Raw genomic sequence first — 27,897 nt, 5'->3', positions numbered from 1 at the left:
AACTGAAGATGTGTGGTATGAGCTGGTTTGAACAAGATTTGGATTCATGAGTATATATATAAAAGTATTCATGATACGCAAGTGTGCAGTCACATGAACTATTACCGAGTGAGCATATCCATGCACCCGTCACCCTGGTCAAGAAATACATTTTTACCAGTACTGCAGAAGCCCCTCACACTCCTTTCTAATCACAAATCCTTATCTCTTTCCCAGTAATAACTACAGTGCTGACTTCTAACACCATACATTAGTTTAACCTGTTTTTGAACCTTATATAACTTTGTTGGCATTGAAAAATTCATCCATGTTGTTGCATGTAGCAGTTCTTTTTTCTTTTCTTATGCCACTGTACAGTATTCTGTTCCATGGCTAATCTATTATTTTGGGCAGACATTTGGGTTGTTTTCACTTTGAAGCTTTTATGAATAGTACTGCTGTGAACATCATTATACCTCTCTTTTGGTGGTGGAATTGCTGGTTCCTTTTATGTATGTTTTTGTTGAAAAGTTTTCCAAAGTGCTTTTAACTACTTATACTTACCACCAGTAGTGTATAAGAGTATCAGTTGTTCTACATCCTCACCAGCCGTTTATAATAGCGGTATTTTTCTTTTAACCATTCTGATCAGTATGTAATGGTATAACATTGTGACTGTAATTTGTGTTTACTTTGTGGTTGAGATCTAAGGATTATGGTCATTTGAATATCCTCTTGTGAAGTCTCCATTAATTCTCTTCCCATTTTATTCAGTTGGATTGTCTTATGCCTTTTTATGGATTTGGTTTTTGTATGCTAGGCATGAACCATTTGCCAGGTATATGTATTGCAAATAGTTTTCCCACTCTGACCTTTCACTTCATTAGTGGTATCTGTAGATGAACAGAACTTCCTGAATATCTATCCATTTAGCCAAAACCAATTTTTTCCTTTACAGTTAATTCTTTGTGCCTTATTTACAAAATTTTTCTCTAATACATCATCATGACAACTTTTCCCTAGAAGATTTATTATTTTGCCTATACATCTATAATTTATTTTTGTGATTATTGGTAGGGTTTATATTTTTAATTCCTTTACTATCCAGTCAACCATCACCAGTTATGGAATAGACCCTCTGCTGTGCAGTGTTGCTTTATAATAAGTTAAATAGCCATATATGCCTACATTTATTTTTGGACTCTGTTTTCCTTTGGTTCATTTTACTATCTTGGCACAAATATCACAATGTCTTATTACAGCTTTATAGTATATCCTGGTATTGGGTAGAGTAAGTCCATCTATTTGTTCAAGTGTATCATGGCTAGTCTTGGACCGTTTCCTTTCCATGGTAGCAGTTTACCAGTTTACACACACACACACTGGGATTTTTATTGTGAGCACATTAAATCTGTATAAATTAACATAAGGCTAAATTAACACCTTTATAGTACTGAATCATCTAATCTTTTAACCTGTTTTATCTCTGTATACTGAGGTTTTTTTAAACCTTTTTGTCATAAAATAGTCTAGTTTTATGTGTCAAGAGGTCTTGCATAAGTACACTTTCTAGATTAAATTTAATCTAAGTTTATAGATTTGAAGTTATTTGGTTTTTGATTCATTGAAAATCATATTTTAAAATATTACTGTTTGCAGACATGTGAAAATACAGTTTATTTTGGTATCATGACCATATATCTAGATACCTTGCTAACTTTATAATACTTTGTTGAATCTTGGATTTTCTATCTATACAGTCATGCCATCTGTGGATAATGAAAGCCTTATTTCTCTCCAATACTTATATATATATTTTTTTCCTTTGCTTATTGCACTGGCTAGGACCTCCACTCTGATGTTGAATTAAAGTGGTGACTGCAGGCTTTGTTGTCTCATTCCTAATCTCAGAGGTAAAATGTTCAGCATTTCAAAATTAAGTATGATACTTGCTATAGATATTTTTAAAAAAATAGACCCCCTCCCCCTTTTAAATTCAGATTTAGGAGTTGCTTTCTATTCCTAGTTTGCTTAAAATTTTTGTCAATGAATGGTGTTGAATTTTATCAAATGCGTTGTCTTAATTTTGAGTTGATCATATTATTATTTTTTCTTTATACTGTGGTTTGACAAACTTGGAAAGGGTTCAGACTTTGTTGAGAAGGTATAGTTCAGCCTGCTTGATAGCAGAGGAGGCTGGAACTGGTTTGGAGCTGTTAGGCAAGGAATAAACTATCTTATGGGAGTGCAGGAGATGGATGAGTTTGTAGTGTGAGTTCTGATGCTAGTGGGGACAGTAGACTTCAAGAACATTTGGGCTGCATGGGGTCTCTGGTTTCTGTGTTGTGAGGACTGAGGAACGGTTATTGCCAGACCATGGCTTCAAGGTTGTAGAGGGACTGTGTTCTGAGCTCATGGCTGGGCCTCAGTCTACCTGATATTCTCACATCTACACTGGCTCTATCCAGCGTCCTCACACCCACACTGCTGACTCCTAGTCTGCATTAAACATGGCAGGAGAATCTCTTCCTTCTGCATTATCCCTGTAGCATCCCCTCCTGAGAAAGCTTAACACTATGTTCCTATTAAAGGAGAAATACTTGAAGAAATTCCATTTGTCATGGATGTGCATTTGGAGTTGAGAGACAATAAATTGATAACACATATCTCTATAGCTTAAAGACACTTTAAAGTTCCTGCATAAGATTTGAAACTTAGTATTATGTATTTTATGTATCTCTTAAGCCAAATGAAATGAAAAATGTCTATATAACTGCTTTTCTAGATACTTTGAGAATTATTGATTCAAGTAAATAAAATATTTAATTTAAATATTTAGAAAGTATGTGGAATGTAGAAACAACATAAATGTAATTCTTTTAAAATCTCTACTATTTTTTTGAGTGTCATAACTTGCATTGACTTCTGTTTTGTGTGTGATGCTTACTCTAGATGCTTATTTACTGCTTTAGGATATCAAATTTTGACTACCAGATTTTATCAAATATAAGAGGTCATTAAGAGATATATTATGATTTTAGATACTATTAAGAAAGACAAAAACTGTATGATTGTACTTTCCTATCACTTACAATTTTTTATATGTATTGACTTATTTTATACCTATTGTACTTTTATTTCATACTTATATAGTCATAGTCATAATTTTTTTAAATTATTCTAACTTGTGTACACACATGAAAAGCAGAATATAAGTGGGAAAATGTTTTTTTAAGGTACTCCTGTTACTTGTTCACATTCAGAATCCTACTTCTTCATATTGTTTTTTACTTCTGTGCCATGAAGAGCTCTTTGATGCTATCTTTCTTAAAAAATGTGTTGTAGGGTCCTCAGAGCCACCCTTAAATTCAGTAATTCTTTAGGGAGACTCATAGGACTGAGCATATAGCTCCCATAGTCATCAAAGGGGCATGAGGCAAAGTCTGGGGAAAACCAGGCACAATCTTTCAGAGTCCCCTTCCCAGTGGAGTCACACTGGACACACTTAATTCCCTCAAGAATGACTTGTGACAGCATGGGCAAAATGTTGCCAACCATGGAAGTTCATTAGAGACTACAGAACAGGGTTTTGTATTTTTTTATTGGAGGCTAATCAAATAGGTACTCCCTGCCTAGCACATACCCAAATTCTAGATTCCCAGAGGAAAGTAGGTGTTCATAATAAACCATATGGTTGTACAGTTCAGGCACAGTGTGCTACTATTACCAATTAATTAATGGTGGCAACTTTCCCGATATCCTTGCAAGAAGGCCTTTCCAGGGATAGCAGTTTAGTCTTGTTATGTTAACTTTTTACTACACAAAAGGCCATCATCTCTGAGATTTTTCTTGCAAGCCTCTAATATCCTTTCTGCAAGTATTTATTCTGGTGCTATCCTAATCTTACCAGAAGGAATTCGTAGAACATATGGTCTTCTAAAGGTCACATAGGTCATGTGGTTGCACACTGTCAATCAACACCACCAGGAATAATAACCATATTTGCATATGCTCAGGCTACCTGTAGCCCAGTTTTAGAGGTGTGGAAAAATAGGCATCTTGAGTCAATAGAAAAAAGTAACCTAAAAACTGCTTTTTTTTCCCCTTGTTTGCTTGCTATATTGAAGAATTTACCCAAATTCAAAGGATAATAAATATTTGCTACTGAGATGACTTTTTTGAACAGTTTGGTGGAAGAGAGAGTGGATTATAGCATAAATTTAGCTTTGACCATCTTTTGTCCAGAATGCAGAAGAAACGACAAATTGCCAAACAGTGCTGAAAATGACTAGATCTAGTTCGGTAATATTCAGCCTCCTCCTTCTTTCCCCTGCTCTCCTCCCCCCCCCCCCCCCCCCCAGCGTTTTACATGTACTAAAGTGAAGCTTCTCTAGAAGTTCTAAGCCCTGTCCTTTGAAATTCTCTTGGTACTTCCTCTCCACCCCTTCCTTGAATTACATTATTTGTATTGCATCTGGAGAACAATTTGAAACCACTTTTCTAGTCCGGAGTTTTTCTTTTCTAGATGAGGAACCTGAGACCTATTGAAATTATAATTGTGTTTTTCTTTTGTCTTAATCTAAAAATTTTCTCCAGATTTGGAACAAGGAGGAAAAATAGTTCTAAATTTACACGGTGATTCTGGGACTTTTGAGTGGTCTGTAAGTCTCAACATCTTCCCTGTTTCCATTTATTGACACTTCTGTTGTTCTGGACATTTATTCTCTCATGCCTTGTTTAGTACAGCAATCTCCTATAATCATTTGATAGGGCCACCATAACAAATTACCATAAACATGGGAGCTTAAAACAACAAATTTATTCTCACATTTTTTGAGTATAGGTGTTAGCAGGGCCACATGACTTCCAGAAAGCTCTAGGAATCAAGGCTCATTCTGGTTCCTTGATTCTTCCAGCTTCTGGTGGCTACAAATGTTCTTTGACTTGTGACTGCATAACTCCTTTCTCTGCCTCTGTCTTCACATGGCCTTCTCACCTGTCTTTCCTTTATAAGGGCACTTGTCATTGGATTTAGGTTAGTCTGGCTCCAAAGGGTTTTATTTGTTATTAAACCCTATTACCATTCACAATTTTAAGTCTCATACTTGCCTCTGAGAAGTTTCCCATACTACTGAACGATAAGCTACATGTATTTGTTTAGAGATGCCTCTTTTAGAACAGTAAGTTTGAGATTTTTGGATTATTAATGCATGTTGTATAAATATGTATATAAATTTTTTGTGTAGGTCATTATGGAAGGCTGTCATTTATAAGAATTGATATTACTTCATTGTCTTTGAAGCACTAGTTCTTTAATATGTATACTTCATCTGAGAATATTTACATGTTCACAGGCCTTATCATTTGTATGTATCACTTATAATAAGGCTTAAAGTAAATTAAAATGTTAGAAGTAAATTCAGTAGTACGGTTGAAAAATAATTTGGCCGAAAGTTGTTTACTATTGATTATAAATTTTACTGCTAGAATAACAGTAAAGCCTAACATAATGTAATTACTATAGTATTCTGGGAATACATTTTATTATGATGGCTAAAACTCAAATTTATTTAAACAGCTTCATTATTTAAAAATTGCCAGTTTCACATGTTGAAATGGGAGTTAAAAGAGCAGATTCTCAGCAATTATGAAATTCCATTCTCCCACACATTTCACCTGTGGTGGAAGTAGTGCTGACTTAAGAACTACAGTTCCCCTCCACCTTTTTATTTTTAAAATTTCTGAGCTTTTGAATGTCTCAACTAATAGCCCTTCCAGGTGTTCTTTCTATGAAACATTTAGAATTTCTTCATAATGCACTCAACATGATGAAGTTGGAAAGATTACTTTTTGAAGCCAGAAGACTTTTTCTTGTTTGTGTTTTTTCACTGACCATATGAGGGCAAATCACTTCACTGCCACTGTAAAATGAGGTTAGATAGTTGACCTCTGAATTCCTTCCTAGTCTAAGATTTTTGTGCTTCTATTCTCAGAATATGAAGGAATTTATGCTTTTAAGTATAAAGTAAATTCAAGTAAAGAGAACCTTTATTAACATTGATTGCTTAAATTAAGATATTTATTTGAAATACATAGTGGAAATGACATTTTAGAAAGATCATTTTATAAAGGCTGAAATTGCTACTTAAAGATTAGTAGAGATAATATGATACAGTGGGGTGAAATCTATATTTAATGTTAATGTATAGAAGATATTGTAGTAGAAGTTTATAATCTCTGTACCTTTTACTTTTATTACTGTATTGGTTACATGTAAGGCATTATTATAGAAATCTAAAACTTTAAAAAAATAACTCTTGGAGACTGATTTTTTAGCTTTGTAGAAAACTCTAGGTCTGTAGTTAGAAAAGAATCTATATTGAACTTCTGTTCTAGAATTGTGCTATCTAGAACTTTCTGCAATGAAGAAATATAAGCTGTACTCCTCAGGACTAGAGCCACTAGCCACCTGGGGTAATTTAGCACTCAATATGGCTAGTGTAAATGAAAACCCAAAATTTAAGTTTTATTTAATTTTAATTTAAATTACAGGTGGCTTAGTGGCTTGGGACAGTGTGCTGTTCTAGGAAATTCTAAGCATGATGCCAGAGGGTAATGAGAATACTAGTTCTAGTTTTCTACTGTGTCATTTCTGATTACTGCCCTTGACCTGTTTTGGATTAAGCCTTTTCTCCAGTCTTATTTTATTTCTGTATTTTGACCTCATACTGGATTTTTGCTTAGCCTGGAGTGGTCTTCCTACCCTATGAAAATCTTATCATTTAAAGCACAGCTTAAATGCCACCTCTTGCAAAGCATTTCCTGATCCTCTAGATTATGGTAAATGGCACTTTCATTACAGTAGTTCCCATTTATTCACCGGATACATTCCAAGACCCCCAGTGGATGCCTGAAACCATGGATATTACCAAACCCTATATATACTCTGTTTTTTTCCTATGTATAATTCTTAATTTATAAACTAGGCACAGTAAAAGATTAACAATTACAATAAAATAAGACAATTATACTGTAATAAAAGTTATGTGAATGACTTCGGGGCCATTAGTAAGTAAAATAAGGGTTATTTGAACACAAACACTATAATACTGCAATAGTCAGCTACTAAGTGACTTATGGATAGTGTGTACAGAGTGGATATACTGGGCAAAGGGATGATTCACGTCCTGGGGGTATGGAGTGGGACAGCACAAGATTTCATCACATTATTCAGAACAGTGCACAATTTAAAACTTACTAATTGTTTATTTCTGGAATTTTTCATTTAATTTTTTCAGACCTCAATTGACTGCAGGTAACTGAAACCGCAAAAAGTGAAACTACAGATGATGGGGCTACTGTAGGCAGAAAATAACTTTCACTACCTATCAACCAAACTACCTGTCTGTACTAGTAGACTGTTCCTGCTACAGTGGATGCACAATGAATGGCCAATTGTATCCTTTCCAATCCTGTTCCATACTGTCCTTTTTCCTCTAAGATACCACTTTAAAAATTGCCCTGTCCTGTGATAATTTTTTCTTTTCAGTCATTTTAATGTCTCATTATAAAAAATACTCTTTTACTCATCATTTCTCTTGAGCTGCTGTCTGATTTTTTTGCCTGCCTTTGTAGTAAAAATCCTAACAAAAGTTATCTGTATACTACATGTTCTCCAACCCCTCTCTTACTCTCTTTTTTATAAAACAGCTTTACTGGGTACAAGTGACATATAATAAGTTGCACATATGTAAGGTGTACAATTTGATAAGTTTTAACAAAGTATAGACCTGTTAAGTCATCAGTACAATGAAGGTAGTGAATGTTATCCATCATCCCCAAGAGTTTCCTTGTGTCCTCTGTTAAGTCATGTCTCATCATTTCCTACTTCCCTGTCCCCAAGCAAACACTGACCTGCTTTCTGTCACTATAAAGCATTTTCTAGAGTTTCGTGTAAATGGAATCATACTCTGTGTACTCTTTTTCTGTCTTTTGAGCATAATTATTTTGAAATTCATCCTTGTTGTTGTATGTATCAGTTTATTTCCTTTTATTGCTTATCAGTATTTGGTTGTATGACTATTAAACAAATTTTTAATAGACTTTAATTTTTTAGAGCAGTTTTAGTTCAAAGCAAAATTGAATGGAAAGTACAGAGTACCCCTGTGCCCCTCCCCCACATCTCCCTCTCCCCTTCCAGAATGATCAACAGATAATCATCCCCTACTTAAGTGGTACATTTGTTACAATCAGTGAACCTACATTAACACATCATTATCACCCAAAGGCTGTAGTTTACATTACAGTTTATGCTTGGTGGTGTACATTCTGTGTGTCTTGTCAGATGTATAATGTCATGCATCTACCATTACAGTAACATACATATAGAGTAATTTCACTTGTATAAAAATTCTGTGTTCCACCTATTCATTTCTCTGACTTCTCTAATCCTTGGCAACCACTAATCTTTTTGTTTCCTTGTTTCTTAGTTTTGTCTTTTCCAGAACATCATATAGTTGGAATCGTAGCCTTTACAGATTAGCTTTTTTAACTTAACAGTGCTCGTTTAAGGTTCTTTTATGTCTTTTTGTGGCTATTTCTTTATAGCACTGAATAATATTCCTTTGTCTGGATATACCACAACTTATCCATTCACTTGTAGAAGGACACCTTGGTTGCTTCCAAATTTTGAAAATTACAAAGTTGCTCTAAACGTGTGTTCAGGTTTCTGTGTGGACATACATTTTCTACTCATTTGGGCAAATACCAAGGAAAACAATTGCAGAGTCCTATGGTCTGAGTATATTCAGTGTTGTAAGAAATCGCCAAACTGTTTTCCAAAGTGGCTTTATCAAACTTTTTCATTCTCACCAGCAATGAATGGGAGTTCCTGTTGTTTCACGCCCTTGACAGCATTTGATGTTGTCAGTGTTTGGATTTTGACCATTCTGATGGGTGTGTAATCGTGCCTCATTATTGTTTCAGTGTGCACTTTCTTAATGACATCATCTGAGCATCTTTTCTTATGCTTATGTACTGTCTGTATATCTTCTTTGTAAGATACTTGTTTAGGGTTTTGACCATTTTTTAATTGAATTATTTCTTTTCTTATGGTTGAGTTTTGAAAGTTATTTTTATATTTTGGATAATGGTTCTTTATTAGATATGTCTTTTGCAGTCATTTTCTCCCATTTTGTAGCTTGTCTTCTCATTCTTTTGACAGTGTCTTCTGCAGAGCAGAAATTTGAATTTTGATGTCATTCAGTTTATCTCATTTCTTTCATGGATCATGTTTTCGGCATTGTATCTAAAAAGTTCTTGTCATAACAAAGGTCATCTAGATTTTTTTTATATTAACCTTCTAGGAGTTTTATAGTTTTATGTTTTATATTTAGGTCAGTGATCAATTTTGAGTGCATGTGGATGTCCAGTTGTTCCAATATCATTTGTTTAAAAGACTCTCTTTGCTCCATTATATTGCCTTTGCTCCTTCTTCAGAGATCAATTGACTATAGCTATATGAGTCTATATCTGGGCTCTCTGTTTCATCAATTTATTTGTCTGTTTAGCCAGTGCCACACTGTATTGATTACTTTAGCTTTATAGTAAGTCTTAAAGTCAGAGGATGCCAGTACTCTGACTTTTTTCTTCTTTGATACTGTGTTGGCTATTTTGGGTCTTTTGTTTCTCCATATATATTTTTAGAATCAGTTTGTCAGTATCCACACAGTAACTCACTGAGATTTTGACTGAGATTGTACTGAATTTGTAGTTCATGTTGAAAACTGACATCTTGACAATATCGAGTCTTCCTGCCCATGAATGTGGAATATCTCTACATTTTTTTAGTTCTTTGATCACTTATCAGTTTTATATACATCTTGTACATATTTTGTTAGATTTATACCTATTTAATTTTGAGGTGCTAATGTAAACAACGTGTTTTTAATTTCCAATTATGCTCATTCATTGCTATTATATAGGAAAGCAATTGTATAATGTAACCTTGCTATCTATAATTGCTTATTTTGAGTTTTTGTCAGTTTTTTTATTTATTTTCTACATAGACAGTCATGTCACCTGTGAACAAAATTTTATTTTTTCCTTCTTAATCATTATACCTTTTATTTCTTCTTATTATTAGCTAGAACTTCCAGTATGATGTTTAAAAGGTACAACAGCCTGGCCGGGCGTGGCTTAGCGGTTGAGCGTCGACCTAGGATCCAGGTGATCCGGGTTCGATTCCTGGTCAGGGCACATGTCCGGGTTGCAGGCTCGATCAGTTACTTTCTCATCATTGATGTTTCTGTCTCTCTCTTTCCCTCTCCTAAATCAATAAGGATATATTTTTTAAAACTAAATAAAAATAAAATAAAAGGTACAACAGAGGGTATGTTCTTGCCTTGTTCCTGATATTATTAGAAAAGCTTCTAATTTTTCATCAAGTATGATATTAGCTGTAGGTTTTTAAAATATGTGTTTTTTATAAAGTTAAAGAATATCTTGTCTTTTTCTAGTTGGGTATTCTTTTTCATTGCTGAGTAGTATTTCACTGTATGGGTATACTGCAGTTTCTTAATTTATTCACCTGTTGATGGACATTTGAGTTGGCTCCAGTTTCTGGCTATTACAAATAAAGCTGCTATGAACATTTGTGTACAAGTCTTTACATAGACACATGCTTTCTTTTCTAATAAGTAAAGATATAGTGAAATGAGTGGATAATATGGTGCTTGTATATTTAAGAAACTGCCAAAGTAGTTGTACAATTTTACAGTTCAACCAGCAGTATAGAAGAGTTTCAGTTCCTTCACATTCTCACAAGCACTTGTCAGTCTTTTCTTTTTTTTTACTTTATTGGGGTGACAGTGGTTAAGAAAATAGGTTTCAAGTGTGCAATTCTATAATACATCATCTGTTTATTGTATTGTGTGCCCACCACCCAAGGTAAAATCTTCTGTCACCATATATTTGATCCCGTTTAGTACCCTCCACCAAGCCTTTTCTCTCTGGCAACCACCATACTGGTTGTATGTGTCTGAGGTTTTGTTTGCTTTTCTTGTTTATTTGTTGCTTTCAATTTTATACCCCACATACGATTGAAATCATATGGTTCTTATTCTGACTTACTTCACTTACCATGATATTCTCAAGGTCCATCCATGTTGTTGCAAATGGCTGTATTTCATCTTTTCTTATGGCTGAGCAGTAGTATATTGTATTGTATATATTTACCACATCTTCTTTATCCAATCATCTATCAAAGGACATCTCTGTTGTTTTCATGTCTTGGCTACCATGAATAATGCACTGAACATAGGGGTGCATATATCGTTGCAAATGTTTTCATAGTTTTGGGTAGATACTCAGAAGAGGTCATATGCTAACTGAATTAATTTTTTTTTCAGGAGCCTGCATACTATTTTTCATTAGTGGCTATACCAGCTTACATTCCCACCAGTAGTGAATAAGGGTTCTTTTTTCTCCACAACCTCTCCAACGCTTGTTAGTACTTGTTTTGATGATAATAGCCCCTCTAAAAGGTGTGAGAGTGGTATCTCATTGTAGTTTTGATGTACACTTCCCTAGTAGCTAGTGAAGTTGAGCTCTTTATATTGGTCATTTGTATGTCTTCTTGGGAGAAGTGTCTGTTCAGCTTCTCTGCCCATTTTTTAATTGGATTGTTTGTTTCGTATTAAGTTGTATAAGTTCTTAATATATTTTGGATATTAACCCCTTGTTAGAGCTGTTGTTTGCAAATACCTTCTCCCATTCAGTTGGTGGTTTTTTTTGTTTCGTTGGCGGTTTCTTTTCCTGTGCAGAAACTTTTTATTTTATTTTAATTTTTTTAATCCTCTCCCAAGGATATGCTCATTGATTTTAGAGAGTCGGAAAAGGGGGGAAGAGAGGGAGAAAGAGAGCAAGAAAGAGAAAGAAACATAGATGTGAGAAAGAACATCAATTGGTTGCTTTCCATATGTGCCCCAAATGGGTATCAAACCCGCAACCCAGGTATGTGCCCTGACTGGGAATCAAACCCATAGCCTTTTTGGTGTATTGGACCACGCTCCAACCAACTGAGCCACGTGCAGAAGCTTTTTAGTTTGACATAGTCCTATTCATTTAGTTTTACTTTTATTTCCCTTGTCTTTGGGGTCCAATTCATAAAATCTAAGACTGAAGTCCATAAGTTTATTACCTATCTTTTCTTCTATGTAACTTTTTGTTTCAAGTCTTATATTTAGTTCTTTGGTACATTTTGAATTAATTTTTGTATATGGGGACAGACAAATAGAAGACAAAACGTCTCTACAAAACAATTAATGCAACAAAGAGTTGGTTCTTTGAAAAGATTAATAAAATTAACCTCTGGCTAGACTCACTAAGGAAAAAAGAGAAAACATTCAAACAAAATATACCACAACACATCTATCTACTCTAATGGATGTGTTGTGGTATATTTTGTGGTCTTAACTTGCATTTCCCTAATGATGCTGAGCAATATGTCATGTGCTGCTTGGTGATGATATGTCTGTTCAGATCTTTTGCTTATTTTTTATTGGCTTGCTTGTTTTTATGCAGTTTTGAGAGATTTTTATTTTTGGATTCAAGTTCTTTATCAGAAATACTTCCTTTATCAAATATGTTTTGCACAGATTTTTTTTTCACATTAAATAGCTTGTTTTAAGAGTGTCTTTTGAAGTAGAGAGACTTAATTTTGATGAAATTCATGAGATATTTGGTCACATATCTCAGAAATATTTGCCAACCAGAATTAAGGAACTTTATGTTTGCATTTTCGTATGAAATTTAGAAACAGCTTGTCAATTTATATAAAAGGTCTAATTGGATTTTTATTGGGATTGTCTTGAACCTCTAGATCAACTTAGAGAGAATTAACATTTTAAGTATATTGAGTCTTCAAACCTATACTTCTAACAAAGTATATCTTTCTATTTATTTGGGTTTTAATTTCTTAGCAAATTTTGTAGTTTTAATGTTCAGGTTTTTCACAGCTTTTGTCAGAGATATTTCTTTTTTATCTTTTTTGTGTGTGATTCTAAACAGCAATATTTTAAATTTTTTTCTCCAATTTTTTACTGCTAATACATAGAAATAAAATTGATTTTTGTATATTGATCTTAGGTCCTACGTAAGGACTACTACTGTGCTTACTAAATACAGGCTGACAGCTGTTAAAGGGGAGGAGGATTGGGGGGCTGGGTGAAAAAAGATGAAGGGTTTAAGCCAAAAAACACACCTCATAGACACAGATACAGTATGTTGATTACCAGAGGGAAAGGGGACAGGGAGGTAGGAGAGGAGGTTTCATAGGGATGATACATGGCGATGCAATGAAAGAAGTTCCTGGATTTATCAACTCCTAGTCCCGCCTGCAGTTGCCTTGGCAGGGCCAGAGCAAACAATTTTGTGGTCTGTGTACAGCCCGAGGGCCAGACGTTCCCCACCCCTGCTTTAGGTGAATCAGAGTATTTGTTCAAGAAAATTAAGTGGCTCTGTGATATTAAGTTTATCTATGTTGGTATTATAGAATTGCAAAAAATTAGGAAACTATTGAGGATGGTAGATGAGTTAATCATGTAATTTGTTGACACTGTTGTGGGCCTGGTCCTCACATACAGTTTGTCAGTCTTGGTCTTCACTTCCAGCCCAATACTGATAGTCCTTAATGATTCAACCTGACTCACATATTATAAATGGAGCTTCATAAAGTACCATTAATTATTTTTCTGTATAAGTTTATTTAAACAGTGGCCCTTTTAAAAGATAAACTAGAACGTCACGTTTCTAGTAAAAATTCTCTACTGGTTTCCTGTCTTATATTCAGAATTAAAGCCAAGTCTAACCTATATGGTCTGGCATCCTACTGTCCCTGTGACCTCATTTCCTGCTATTTTTCCTCTCCATTCCAGGGACACTGCAGGCTTCTTCTCACTCTTACACTTTTTTCCAAGTCTCTGTTCTAATGTCATCTTAAAAAGGTTCTTTTATCACTCATAAAAAAGCTATAGTGCTACATTAAAGTAATTACCATTTGTATTACCTTTATTTTCCTCCATAGTTCTACTATCTGATATCTTTTTATTTTCTTGTTAATTATGTTTCTCTGATTAAAGTATAAACTTCAGAATGATATGGATATCTTTTCAATACTATACCCAGCATCTGGCTCAAGGTATGTACCTAATACATGTAATACTTTTAATACTGATAAATGAGTAAGTACCCTCAGTTCTCTCAACCATTTTTTGGTATGTGATCCAGGTTTCTCCTTAGAATATATGTGACCTCCTATGATTCCAGAGTTATTCTTTCTAGTTCTGACATGACAGGAAATTAGAGATTCTTCCATTCTCTAATAGTAGTTGATTTTGCAGTTTATCAATAGGTTTCACGTTTTATAATTTTGTAATTTTGGTTCTCTTCTATGCTTATTTTTGTTTTGAGTATTTGGGGATTTTGTTGAAAATACTTTTTGTTACATTTTCAAAGTTGAAGAACTTAAACATCAATTTAAAACAATTAAAATTAATTGAATTTGTTGGTGATAGATTTGATTAATCCAAAATGTGTTTAAGTATGCTGAAATTGTTGAAGATATCTAGATGTTGTGATTTTGCTAGTTTCTTGAAAATACATGCTTCAGTTGCTTCAAAAAAATTCTAAATTCTGAGGAGTCTGAAAAGATCCATACTGTAGAGATCTTTGGAGATATTTTTGTAGCTGGACACAGAGTGCAATAAATATTTCATTTGTAGAATATTTGTATACCTGTTTCATAGTTTCTAACATTTTTGAAAGATCCTAGGACATATGCCCAAGATGCCTACCCTTTCCTGTAGGTTGAGAAGTTAGATATGGTAAAAGATAGTATCAAAAAGGATAGTATTAAACATTTGTGATGACTTCCATTACTACTTGGTTCATTGCTGGGAGTGGGAGAGTAAGAAAGTGAACGAATGCCAATTTATACTTTTATTTCAAACACTTCAATGTGATCTCTAATAGGAATCTCAAATCTTTTTGTTTTTAAATAACCCATAGAAGTTATAATATGTGAGTTGTTATATTTTCTTTCTCTGTCACAAGCTTATTTTTAAGTACATATATTTTCAGATAATTTGTATCCTCTGGGCATTCTGAATCCTAACTGAGTGACTAGTCCAGTTATTTTCAACCTCTTTTTATCTAATAGCAATTATGCTAAAATTCTGCAGCACACCAAAAAATAGGTATAATTTTGATTCATTTACACTGGACAGCTATCGTCGTGTTGACTGTTGTCATTTATTTGACAATCTAAGGGAAAAGAGGTCAGGTATTGCATATTTTAAAAATTCTTGTGGCACATCGGTTGAAAATCGTTGGACTATTCAGACACATATGAAAACTCCAAATAGTTGTATTTTCATGATCATAGTGTTTTCATGAGAGCTATAGATAGTGGAAAACACTCCTTTCTCTTTTTCTCTGAAAGATGGTAAGTTCAATTTAATTAATTAGATAAGGATATAAAACTTAATGTAAATTAAGTAGACTCAGAGAAAAGAAACAACATTGTATCTTAGCATGTTTTTCCTTGGCCCCTTTGTGCAGCAGCCAGGAACTTCTTATGACAAGTTTAGGGTCTTGCCAGATATGAAAGAATCAATCCTTTGCTGTTCCTTAGGCTCTTTATATTCTAAGCTTATGTTACCATTAATGAAGTACATACTTCGAATAATTTAGGTCTTTAATAATAAACATGTTTCTCCAGGACACAATTCATGTGGGGAGGAGGGGGAATGGCGTAGGTACAATGTTTGGGAGACCTTGAGTAGTGAGGCATTGTAATATTGACTTTAGTCCAAGAACCACAATGGAAAATCTGTTTCTCCATAGTTTTAAGATTCTGTGGGGAAAATCTTATTCAGAAGTGGTTTAATTTAGAATTGGAAATGTATTAGACTCTTCTGTTCACAAGCAATAGAAACTAACTATGGTTAACTAAAATACAAAAAAGGACCTAGATCATTAGAAACTTATAGAATATGAGAGAGAACCAAATTATAAATACTTAAAGGGTACTATAGAGCCTTGCTCAGTGGTTTAAGAGTTGAACCAAGAAAAAATGTACATCAGAATTTACTTTTGCAACTAACATAAACTGATCAGAATATTTTTGTAGAAAAAATTAGAAAGCAAAAATCACTCATTACCTCCTAGATATCCAACCTAAAAATGAGAAAGAAAAACTTGATATTTACATTAATATTTGTTTACTAGTAAAGTTGAACACATTAACATAGCCATTTATAGTTTTTATTTGGTAAATATCTGCTCAAGCTCTTTGTTCATTAGGGCAGATATGGTTCTTGGTGAAGGACCCTCACCTTCTCACTTTGTTCTAACATGGTAGAGAGAGAGAGAAAGTTCTAGTCTCTTTTCAAATGCCAGCATGAGGGTCCCACCCTTATGATCTCATACAGATCTAATAATTACACAAAGGCCCCACCTCTGGATACTATCACTAGAGGTGAGGTTAGGGCTTCAACATATAAACTTTAAAGGGGTGAAAACATTCAGTCCATAATACTTTCATTATCGTATCTCTTCTCCACCTCTGCCTGAGGAGAATAATCGTTTATTTTTAATTCGCTTTTTATTAGGAAAATTACTTTCTGTAAATCATTCTGGCATCAAAGAAAAACACAAAGTAAAAACTGAAAGTTCTTTCTTTGATCCTCAGTAATCCCATTCCCTGGGAGTAACTAATATTAACTACCGGAATATACAAAAAGTTATTGTGAGTATGTGTACATGTATATGTGACTAATTTTTTACATTTAGATGTTCAGTTCATCTGTGTGGTTGAGAATAAAGGAGTGTGTGTGTGTTTAGTATAAAGCAAGTTATCTGTTAGCTCTTTATCTTTTAGCATGACTTGACTAATTGATTATTTCCCCACTCATACAAAATAATTAACTGTATTATATACCATATACCATTATATATGTTGGTCTGTATGCTTTCAATTGTTTTATGATATTAATAGTAAGATTTTTATTATTTTTACTTTAGTATTTTTCTCTCTCCAACTGGGCCTTTGTTGTTTTTGATATATTTCTTAGCTATTTTCCTTAGTCTAGTTTCAAGAATTTTTATCAGTGTTTTACTGCAATTGCATTTAATTTGTGTGTTAATATGAGGAGATTTGATGTTTATATAGTATTAGGTATTTTCATCCAGGAATATGCCATATCTTTTATTTATTCAAGTCAATCATTCAGTTTTATAGGTTCTTTGCAACTTTATTTATGGATATTTTAAATATTAAAGTTTTGCAGATACTAATCTTTTTTCTGCAATAAAGTTGTAAAGATTATCACTTATTATAACATGTTGATTTTATATTTTGCATACATTTTGCATGCTCTGTAAGTGACCACATTATTGGTTCTAATGCCCATTACTTGGCCTTCTTAAGTTTTTCAGGTAATAGGTTTTTCAAATAATGATTGTTCCTTTCTAATTTTTATTTTTTTCTGTTTCTTTTCCTTATCTCCTTGCATTGGACTTTTCAGTCTCAGTTGAACTATGAAGATAGTAAGCCATCTTGTCTTCTTTTTAAATTGGATTGTTTGTCTTCCTTTTGTTAAGTTGTATGAGTTCCTTATATATTTTGGAGATTAACCCCTTATCAGATGTAAAACCATTTCCCCTAAGAACAGGAACAAGACAAGGTTGTTCTCTTTCACCACTCTTATGCAACATAGTACTGGAAGCCCTAGCCACAGCCAAGAAGACAAGAAGAAAACATAAAAGGCATCCAGATTGGAAAGGAGGAAGTAAAACTATCATTATTCGCAGATGACATGATATTGAACATAGAAAACCCTAAAGACTCCACCAAAAAACTACTAGATTTAATAAATGAATTCAGCAATGTAGCAGGATACAAAGTTAACACCCAGAAATCGATGGCATTTTTATACACCAATAATGAACTCAGAAAAAGAAACTAAAAAATCAATTCCATTTACTATTACAACAAGGAAAATTAAGATCTTAGGAATAAACTTAACCGAGGAGGTAAAAGAGCTGTACTTGGAAAAATACAGGACTTTGTTTTATGTTTTAATATAGTTGTCAGTGAACAGTATCTTACTTGATTTTAGAATTCATGATTATCAGTTTTATTTCTCTTAAAATGATTTAGATTTGATCCATTGCTTTTATGAAGGAAATTAGTATTATAAGGGAGAAGTTTGATGTCATTTAACTTTTGCTTGTGACATTTTTTTTCTTCATCTATGAAATGGAAAAAGGTGATTTCAAATTTTTGGTTTTTAAATTAATGTTTTCTGGCAATTGGTGTGTCTTAAATTAAGTTTTTAATAGAGATTTTTGATAGAGGGAACCTTCAAAGGAAGATACTTTGGTATTATATTTGGTATTATATTTGGTTTGACATATCCTTCAGGTATTAGTTATCTATTACTCTAAACAAGTTACTCTAAAACTTCTTCATTTTAGAAGAACATAAATTTATTACCTCTTAGTTTCTTTTGGCCAGGAATCCAGGTGTTGCTTATTTGGGTTCTTTGCTTCAGAGTCTTACAAGGATGCAGTCAAGTTGTCAGCTAGGGCTGGGATCTTATCTGACTTAGACTTGACTGGGAAAGGATTTGCTTCTAAGCTTACCCTTGGCCCAATCTAGGGTTTTTTCCACTGCAACACATATTGTTGGGTATTTGCTTTATTTAAGAGTTGCTCTTTGGGTCTTACATCCAGCCCTGGGAGTGTCTGGCACTGTTTACTCAGTTTTAAGTGTGTATCTGTAGGAGGGGAAGAAAGGAGGGAGAGAGAGCAACAAAAGGGATGGGAGAGTGATCATATTTTAGCATAACATTTTTTTATTTTAAAAATTATACTTTTATTTTTTTCCATAGGTGCCTTAGCTGGACCAATTATCGTGGAGCCACATGTCACAGCAGTATGGGGAAAGAATGTTTCATTGAAGTGTTTAATTGAAGTAAATGAAACTATAACCCAAATTTCATGGGAAAAAGTACATGGTAAAAGTTCACAGACTGTTGCAGTTCATCATCCTCAATATGGATTCTCTGTTCAAGGAGAATATCAGGGAAGAGTCTTGTTTAAAAACTATTCACTTAATGATGCAACAATTACTCTACATAACATAGGATTTTCTGATTCTGGAAAATACATATGCAAAGCTGTTACATTCCCACTTGGAAATGCTCAGTCCTCTACAACTGTAACTGTATTAGGTAGGTATGCTTGAATTATATATTTTGGTGGTAGTTGTGAGGATTATACTGAAAATATTTTCAAGAATTTAAAATTATTGAAATTACATATAAATTTAGGTTTAAACTAAATTCAAATATAATTTTTCAAGCTCTATGTTAATTATATGTAGGTCTTAGCTATTTTACTTTTTTCATGAAAGATTGCTTTTTATTTATACTGGGTGCTGAGTTTCTTTGCCATACTTGCTTTCATTATTTCCCCTCAAATTTTCAACTTGTATTTAAATTACCACCTTTAAATAGCTTTTCCGTTTTTTAAAAATGACTTTCTTCTTGGATCATTGACACCTCAGGTTTGTTTTTCAAATCAAATTTTATTTCTGCTATCATGGATTTGCATAGGTATTTGAACCCTGGGTTTCTGTTCTAATGAAAGATCTACCCTTTTCTCTCTGATAACTGTTCAAGTTTATGGTGGAGTTTAGAATGAGCTAATATATTAACATTAAGATAGCCACTTTCAGTGAAAGATAAACCAATTTGGAAATGCTGGTGAGTACTTTTGAATAGTGGGACAAAGATTCAGGAGTTAAATATCACCTTAGACATTTCCATCCAAAGTGGGGCTTTTTTAATGGGGGCAGTCTTTGCTCCAAGTCTGCCTACTTACCTGTCAGATTTTGTCAGGTCTGCAGGAGGCTCCCCCCATTTCATCCTTTCTCTTCACTTTCTCCCAGATGCTGCTCCCGTTCTCACCTGGTCTGAGTCTGCTTTCAGAGAACGGAGCACATGCACAGCCCCTAATATTTAATGTACTAATTTTAGGGTCTCTTAAATTCAGGAAAGCAATTTTGTCCAGATTTGTTACATGTATTTTCATGTTGAGAGGTAGTATGTAAAAATAGAAGTAAAATTAAATATTTGAAGACTTTATATATTTAAAACACTGTCCTAAGAGTTGTGGGGAAATATTACTGACATTTATGAAATTGTTGCTTTTGAGAAATGTTTTGATTGGAAGGCAAGGCATAAGTATCTGAAAAATCAAGTACAGACTGTCAGGATTAAAAAAAGGTCACAAAAAAGTTCAGTGTCAAGGAAATAATAGATAAGTAGTTTGTATATGGAAGAGAGCTCGTGGGAATAAATTTTTTTGCTTTAAATTTTAGGAATTTCTCCTAAATTAATACAGTACTCAGTGGTTTAAAGCTCAAGACTGTTCACAGTGTAAGACTAATAATAATTTGCCCATGCCTACTTTTTTAACTTCACCTATTTCATTCCTTGCTCCCCCTCTCCCAGCACCCATAGTTCTGTTAATACCTGTCTATGTTTTTACATCTGTTTGTTCTTCTGCCTAGATTGCCTTCTTTTTCCTCCTGTCTCTCTCATCCTATATCCTTCTATTTCACTGCTATTCAAACCACATCCCTTTGGAAGCCATTCTTGAAAGATCTACTGCCTCCACAATTGGATGATTTTCGATCTTTTGCCACTATATCTTGAGCATGTCTTTATTGTAGCGGTTGCCATACTGTTTATTATATGCTTTTTTTCACTGTAAACTTGGTGGACTTCAACTTTACATTTTAAAATTTAACATTGTATCCCTAAAACCTATGAGAGTTCCTAGTTTATAGCAATCTCATACATTAAGAAGGGTATAGGAACTTGGTAGTTCAGAAATGTTTTGTAGAAAAAAATAGTTGCCAGTTCTTGAGTGGTGGGTAGGTTTGGGATAGGCAAAAAGGAAAATATAGTGAAAGTAAGTGAACCAAGAGAGTTTGGCAGAAAACAATATATATTAGGGCAGAATTTCTTCAAAGCCAGCAGTTGTTGAAACTTGGGACTGGGATTTGTTGTGGTGTGCTACCCTGTTCATTGTAGACTGTTTAGCAGCATTTATGGCCTCTACCCACTAGATGCTAGTAGCAGTCCCTCAGTTGTGACAACTTAGAATATCTCCAGACGTTGCCAAGTGTCCTCTGTGGGAGGAGAAGAGAGATCGATCACTCACTGTCGAGAGCCCTCATTAGTGGAACCACTGAGTAATTTGTTGATTGTTCAAAGGATTTATATAAATTACAAGAATGAAAGGCTAGAAAAGTAGAGTAGGACCACATTAGAGTAACTTGAATGTTAGGGTGGGGAATTTGAGCTTTATATTACTAGAAATGTAAACTTAGTGTGCAGTGTTGTGCTGCTTCTCCCCTCCCTTCTCTCAGGCTCTTGCTGTTTTAAAGTGTGGTTCATGAACTGGCAGCATTAATATCACTTGGGAGGTTGTTAGAAATACAGAATTTCAGACCCCTCTCAGACTTATTGAGTGATAAATCTACATTTTATCAGGATCCCTAAATGATTTGTGTACACAGTAAAGTTTGAGAAACTGCTTTGACACTTTCTCACCTTGCTTTGAGGGATGACTAACTCAGACCTGATTTAGGTAGTAATGTGATAAAAGTTGTGATTTAGGATGATCAGTGTGGCGTTTTTGATGAATTCAAATGAAGAGTTCCTGAAATTATAATGCCTCAGCCATAAGGCCATGAGGGCTTGAAATTAATTTACTAATTTCTGCCACTTGACTGAAGAAGGGAGCTATTATAAAGGAATAATTAAGATCTTGTAACTGACTGGATATAAGAAACAAGGGAGGTTTTAACAATAACAGGTTTTGAACCTTGGTGATTGAGTAAATTTAAGTGGGCATTTCTTTAAACAGGTATTAGGGATTGGTAGCAAGATGATAGTTCAGTATTTGGTTTCTTGAGTTTGAAGAAAGATAGGCCAAAAATACCAGGCAGGTGGTTAGAAACTGTAGAGTCATACCTTAAATCAGAGTTGGAGAAAATTAGGTATCATCTGGGTAGTAGTGTTTATCAGATAAAAGTTTTTAAGGGAGATACAAAAAAATGATTGAAGGCCTTTGATAGAAAGTGTCTAACATTGAGGTTACTTTTCCCTTCTGAGGAGCTTTATACCAGGAAAAAGTAGGTGGCACGTACATTCCAATGAACAAGTATTAGTGATATTTTGTTCTAACAGTGTCGGTTCTATACTTGTAACTTGTTTTTATATTTTCTTTAAATATTTTTTCTGCAAAAATGAAGCATTATATATTAAAACTACTTTTTTCTTTCAGAGTAATAATACCTTTAATTTCATAATGGAAATTATCCATTTCACAGGAATTTTTTGTTATGTGCCAATTTTGGGAAGGGCTCACCTGTCCCTATAAAGAAAAGTGTATCTCTACCAGGAGAGCCATCTTTGTAATGGTTGTATAAAATCTTGGCTTCTTATTTGTCTTGGTTCATGATCTTTTCTTGTTCTAAGAATTCATTTGATGCTGGCATTACCTAAAAATGTGTGTGTAGATTTTATATGCAGTTACTCCTAAATTTATGAAACATGTCTAGATGTGGCTTGGAGGGATATAAATATATTCTTAATTGTAATGTAACTTTATTTTTTAAATTTGAACAGTTGAACCCACTGTGAGCCTGATAAAAGGGCCAGATTCTTTAATTGATGGAGGAAATGAAACAGTAGCAGCCATTTGTATTGCAGCCACTGGGAAACCAGTTGCACATATTAACTGGGAAGGTGATCTCGGTGAAATGGAATCCACCACAACTTCCTTTCCAAATGAAACGGCCACAATTGTCAGCCAGTACAAGCTGTTTCCAACCAGATTTGCTAGAGGAAGGCGAATTACTTGTGTTGTAAAACATCCAGCCTTGGAAAAGGACATCCGATATTCTTTCATATTAGATATACAATGTAAGTAAATGGTAACATTTGCTTTTTAAACATGTGGTGCATTTTCTTTTTATTTTCTTCCTTTGAAATTATTCTGTATCAAACTGTTTTTAGTTTGAATATTTAGTATTTAGAAATTCTTACCATTTTTCCATATTGGTATTTTTTCCCTTAATTTTTAAATTATTTTTGTGAAAATTTCATTTAACCGGAACATTTTTTTATCAGTTTGTAAAGATGGACAATGATATTAAAGTTGTTCTCTAACTTAGAATTATCTAATTTTATCCTTTTTTAGACCTTAAAAAATAAGCTGAACTAAGTAAATTGTGGAAATTTATATTTCAAAATGTACAATACTTAGAGACAAACTACTTCTCCAATCAATTATTTTAGCTGTTACTCAATTTCATTGATGCCACCCATGATGTTTTCATTTTCCAATAAGAGTCTTTTACTTCCTAAATGCATTTAAATTATTTTGAAAATCTGTATTCTTTCAATATTCAAACACAATTTTATTGATCATTAAGATTCTCATATAGGTTAAACTATTTTAAATACATCATTGGATAATCATAATAGACAAGACTCAAAGCTGGCCCATCTTTTATTTTCCTGTTATGGGATACTCTGTTGTGTTTATATTTGTGTGTGTATGTATGTGTGTATGTACTTCTCCCTTTACATTCTTTGTGTAGCATTTTAAAATTTGAGCAATTGAAAACTGATGATAGCTTATAGCAAAGAAAATGAAAATTAAGCAGATTAGAGATAAAATTAGGAGAGCTATTTAGGTTATGCTGTCATTTCCATCAATTCACAGATCATAAATGTAGACAGGTTTATGAAGACGTTCTGTCTTTCGTTTTCCTTTTTTTGTTTTTGTTTTTTGTATGCTGCATGGAATTTTAAATCACATATATTCATTACACTTGGTGTAATAGTTTCTAAAGCTACTTCTAAGGATTTTAAAAAAACATTTATAGGATTAAACTTGAGAAGATATCTATGTGAATGTTATTGCCATTGTATTCTTGAATACGAATTCCTCATTTTCTCCTTACTTCTCAGGAGGATCCAACTAAATTTTTTTTCCCTTTTCCTACCTTGCTTTCACAGACCTAACTTTTTCCTTTTTCTTGTAAAATTCAGATCTTAATTGTAAGTACTATTAATATTTTTCTCATATTTTTTCCTTTCCTGTGTCTAATCATAACTGAAATTTTCTTCAGTTTGTATTATGTATATTATTAATTTTTGTTTGCTTGAATGCAGTCCTAAATATGTAAAAATATTTTTTCTAATACCTAAGACTTTATCATTTAGATTTATTGACATGCTCCTAAAATGTTGTTAGAGTTCTTTTGACTTTTTCCTCTTAATTGGGACCTATAAAACATGTGAACAAAGTTTAAGAAGATAAAATCTTACATCCAAAATTCTTCTCTCAAAATTTGGAGGTATTGTTTGGGGATATTTTAATACCTTTCCCCTCCTTCTTTTAAAAGAAATTAAACTGACAGATATCTATACTGTCTTTTTAGCAACATTTTTTAGTACCAATTTTAAGTTTCAAAAATATTTGTGTCCTGGCTGGTGTGGCTCAGTTGGTTGAGTGCCCTCCTTTGCAACGAGAGGTCGCCAGTTCAATTCCCAGTCAGGGCACATGCCCAGGTTGCAGGCTCAGTCCCCAGTAGGGGGCATGCAGGAGGCAGCCAATCGATGTTTCTCTCTCATTGATGTTTCTCTCGTTCTCTCCCTTCCTCTCTCTCTCTAAAATCAATAAAACATACTCTTAAAGGAAAAAAAAAATTGTTCATTCTTGGTATTTATAAGAGGCAGGCATTTCTTTTTTAAAATTCTAAGATTATTATACTTTAGTGAAAGTTTAATTTTTTTACTACCTTTTTGTGAACCTTGCTTGATAGTAGGTCAGGCTTTTCTGACATAGTTAAAGACTAACATGGTCTCTCTCTAACCTCCCATCTGACCATGTACTATTTATCTAATTTACTATGTAGGTCACAGAAAGATGGAGGGTCCCCTGTACCTTGTATGAGTATTAGTTCCTTATTTAAGTCTTTCATGACATCCCCAACCTCATCCCCAATCTAAATTAGGCCCTTCCTCTTGTCTTCTGTCTTAGCATACTATTCTTTGCTATAACAGGTTTTAGTTAAATAGTTTTTCAATGTTCATTTTTCTATTACTATTAAAATATAATTTTACGAATATAGAGTCTATATGTATACCAAACACCTAAAACAGTTACTGTCACTTATTAGGAACTAAACATTATGGTGGTTGAATGAATGATTAGTATTGGATTTTGTAGTTTGAAGGCATAAATTTATATTGCTCGTAGACATGAATAATTGCTCATTTAACTAATTATATTGCATATATGCTAAAAGACCTTTGCGCACATTGAATGGATGCAAGTTCATGTTTTAGAACAGTTGAAGTCTTAGATAATTTACCTAAGTTATAATTATAGTCTTAGAAAGTTTGTGTCGAATCTCTGCATGCCCGTAGATTATTAATTAACTATAATTGACTTGATATCTCTTTGGGGAGACTGCCTTTCAGATTAAACATTTCATTAAAAACTGTTTTATATGGTGACTTTGTACTTAAATACCATTCCTCATTATCAAATAAAGTACTTAATGTATTTTCATATAGATCTACATTTTTCAAAATAGGACTCTTATATTTGCTTTTGGTGATTATAGGTTTGTGAATATTCTTACATTCAGTGATTATAATTAGAACTGTACATGCTTATATTTGCTTAATGTTTGAGTACTCATGTTCATTTATTTACTCATTTGGTCAACTAATATTTATTGAGTACTGTCTTCCATATTGGTTATGTATATTGAGAGAAGGAAAAATTATTTGTTATCCTAAAGTTTATTATGTTTGTGCTTTATCATTGTATATTTATCATTAACAAGAGATAATCTGTTCTGTCATGAATTTATCTTATAGATGCTCCTGAGGTTTCAGTAACAGGCTATGATGGAAATTGGTTTGTAGGAAGAAAAGGTGTTAATCTCAAGTGTAATGCTGATGCAAATCCACCACCCTTCAAATCTGTGTGGAGCAGGTAATAATGTTAGATATTTCTAAAAAGAGTTTATTTAAAGGTGAAAAGTATTCTTAAATGCATAAAGTTGTCTTCTATCAGTGTAATATATGATTATAGTAATAGCTGAAAATTAAAATAAATGAAGGGTTTCTAAATGTTCTCCTATTCCGCTTCTCCCCACCTTCCTATCAACCACTGTTCTGTTCCTCAGAGACTACTTTAATGATTTTAGCATCTGATAGTAACCGTTATAGGTCTTAAACTGTTGCTTCTTGATTTAGTAATTTTTAATGCTATCTACTTCTTATCATGATGAAAATTTAATTTTATATCTACCCCTTCATACATGTGTATACTCATATACATATTCCTACCTTTCATAGTCCCAGTGAAATTAAGCTACTTTTAGTTAAATTCTGTAATTATTATTTGTCTCTTTGTGACAGGTAAATATTATTTACTGAGAGCAAAGTAGTATACTGGAATTCTGTTTTCTTTTGTCTGAAGCTAATTGCTTGTTTTTACTTGTGTAGCATACTATGAATATTCTTAATTCTCTTTAATTATGAAATTTCAACTGTTACAGTAATGTTTTCATTCATATTTCTCAATATTTAGGGGCTCCTTCAATCTAGAGAGTTGTATTTATCAACTGTGGGTAATTTTCTTATTTTTTTTGCTCATTTCCCTCCTTTCTCCCCCCCTTTTTTTTCTGTTCTATACTAAATATCCTTTTGTATTTTTCAGATATTTTTATTATTTCTAGGAGACTTGCTTGATTCCCCCACCCCATGATTTAAAAAATTGGGGCATACTTTTATTTTCTAAGAACATTTTCTTATTCTCTCTTCATTTTCATACCATACTTTTATTAGTTTATGGGTATAGTATCTTCTTGTTTTCTCCTAGGGATAGTAGAGTTCTTACCTCTGCAGACTTTTTTTTTTTTTTTTTTTACCTATTGTCTCCTTTTTCCTCCTATTTTTTTCTTGTTTTTTGTCATTCTGTAGGTATTCCTTAGTTTTCTCAGTTGTCTAGTTATTTCACAGTGTTGCATTAAGTTAAAATGCTGAGTGGAAACTCTTCCCATAGTGGGGATTACTCATTAGTAGATTCCATTCAGAGTGACCAGATGGAGAGGTGGTTATTTCTCTGGGGAAGCTTCTGATGTCACCTATGAAAGGGTAGAAGTCTTTTCTTCATGGCCATTCAGTTTATGTATTGAATTAACCTTCATTCTTTTGCCTAAACATAAATGCCTGGTGTCTATATAGAGTTGGGTGTGTTGTCTATTATTTTGTTTTTTAACTTTCAACTAATGTTCTTATCTCTAGCCCCTTGCCTCACTCTGTTTTGAGTTCTCTGGGCCAAAGTGGCTTCTCTCTCATCCATATGCCTCCTTGTGAGCACTACTTCAGCCCAAAGCAGAGCTTTACAAATCTGGGGCTGTTGATATTTTGGGCTGGATTAATCTTTTTGTGGGAGGCAGCCCTATTAATTTTAGGATGTTTAGCAGTTTCCCTGACTTTTAATCTCTAGAACCAGTATCACCTCATCTCCCCACTTCCTCTTTCCCTCCCCTCTACCCCGCTTGCTACAACCAAAAATACCTTCAGACATGTTGTATGTTCCCTGGAGACAAAAATCACTTCTGACAGAAACACTGGCCTAAAGCATACATTGTTTTCTCCATCTGTTTTCTGTCTTCTAAAAGTTTGAATCTTATCTGATGAATTCTACCTCTTATTCTCTTTCTCATAGGTTTTTAACATAGCTTTA

General features: G+C 33.5%; 1 protein-coding gene across 3 annotated transcripts in view; it reads left to right on the top strand.

Moving 5' to 3' along the window:
• The window catches only part of NECTIN3 (nectin cell adhesion molecule 3), a 102,653-nt gene that overhangs the window by 15,225 nt on the left and 59,531 nt on the right, over positions 1 to 27,897 (top strand). For 2 of the 3 annotated variants that reach the window (XM_081137900.1, XM_081137899.1), the window contains exons 2-4: positions 18,933 to 19,274; positions 22,746 to 23,042; positions 26,019 to 26,136. In XM_081137900.1, the coding sequence (XP_080994026.1) occupies positions 18,933 to 19,274; positions 22,746 to 23,042; positions 26,019 to 26,136 (757 nt within the window). The remainder of the gene's footprint in view (positions 1 to 18,932; positions 19,275 to 22,745; positions 23,043 to 26,018; positions 26,137 to 27,897) is intronic. The other variant, XM_081137901.1, reaches the window with a different exon arrangement.

The sequence above is a fragment of the Miniopterus schreibersii genome, assembly GCF_964146895.1.
Source record: "Miniopterus schreibersii genome assembly, chromosome: 5".
NCBI lineage: Eukaryota > Metazoa > Chordata > Mammalia > Chiroptera > Miniopteridae > Miniopterus > Miniopterus schreibersii.
Note: the sequence above shows the minus strand (reverse complement) of the source record. Positions and strands in the feature narration are given on the sequence as shown.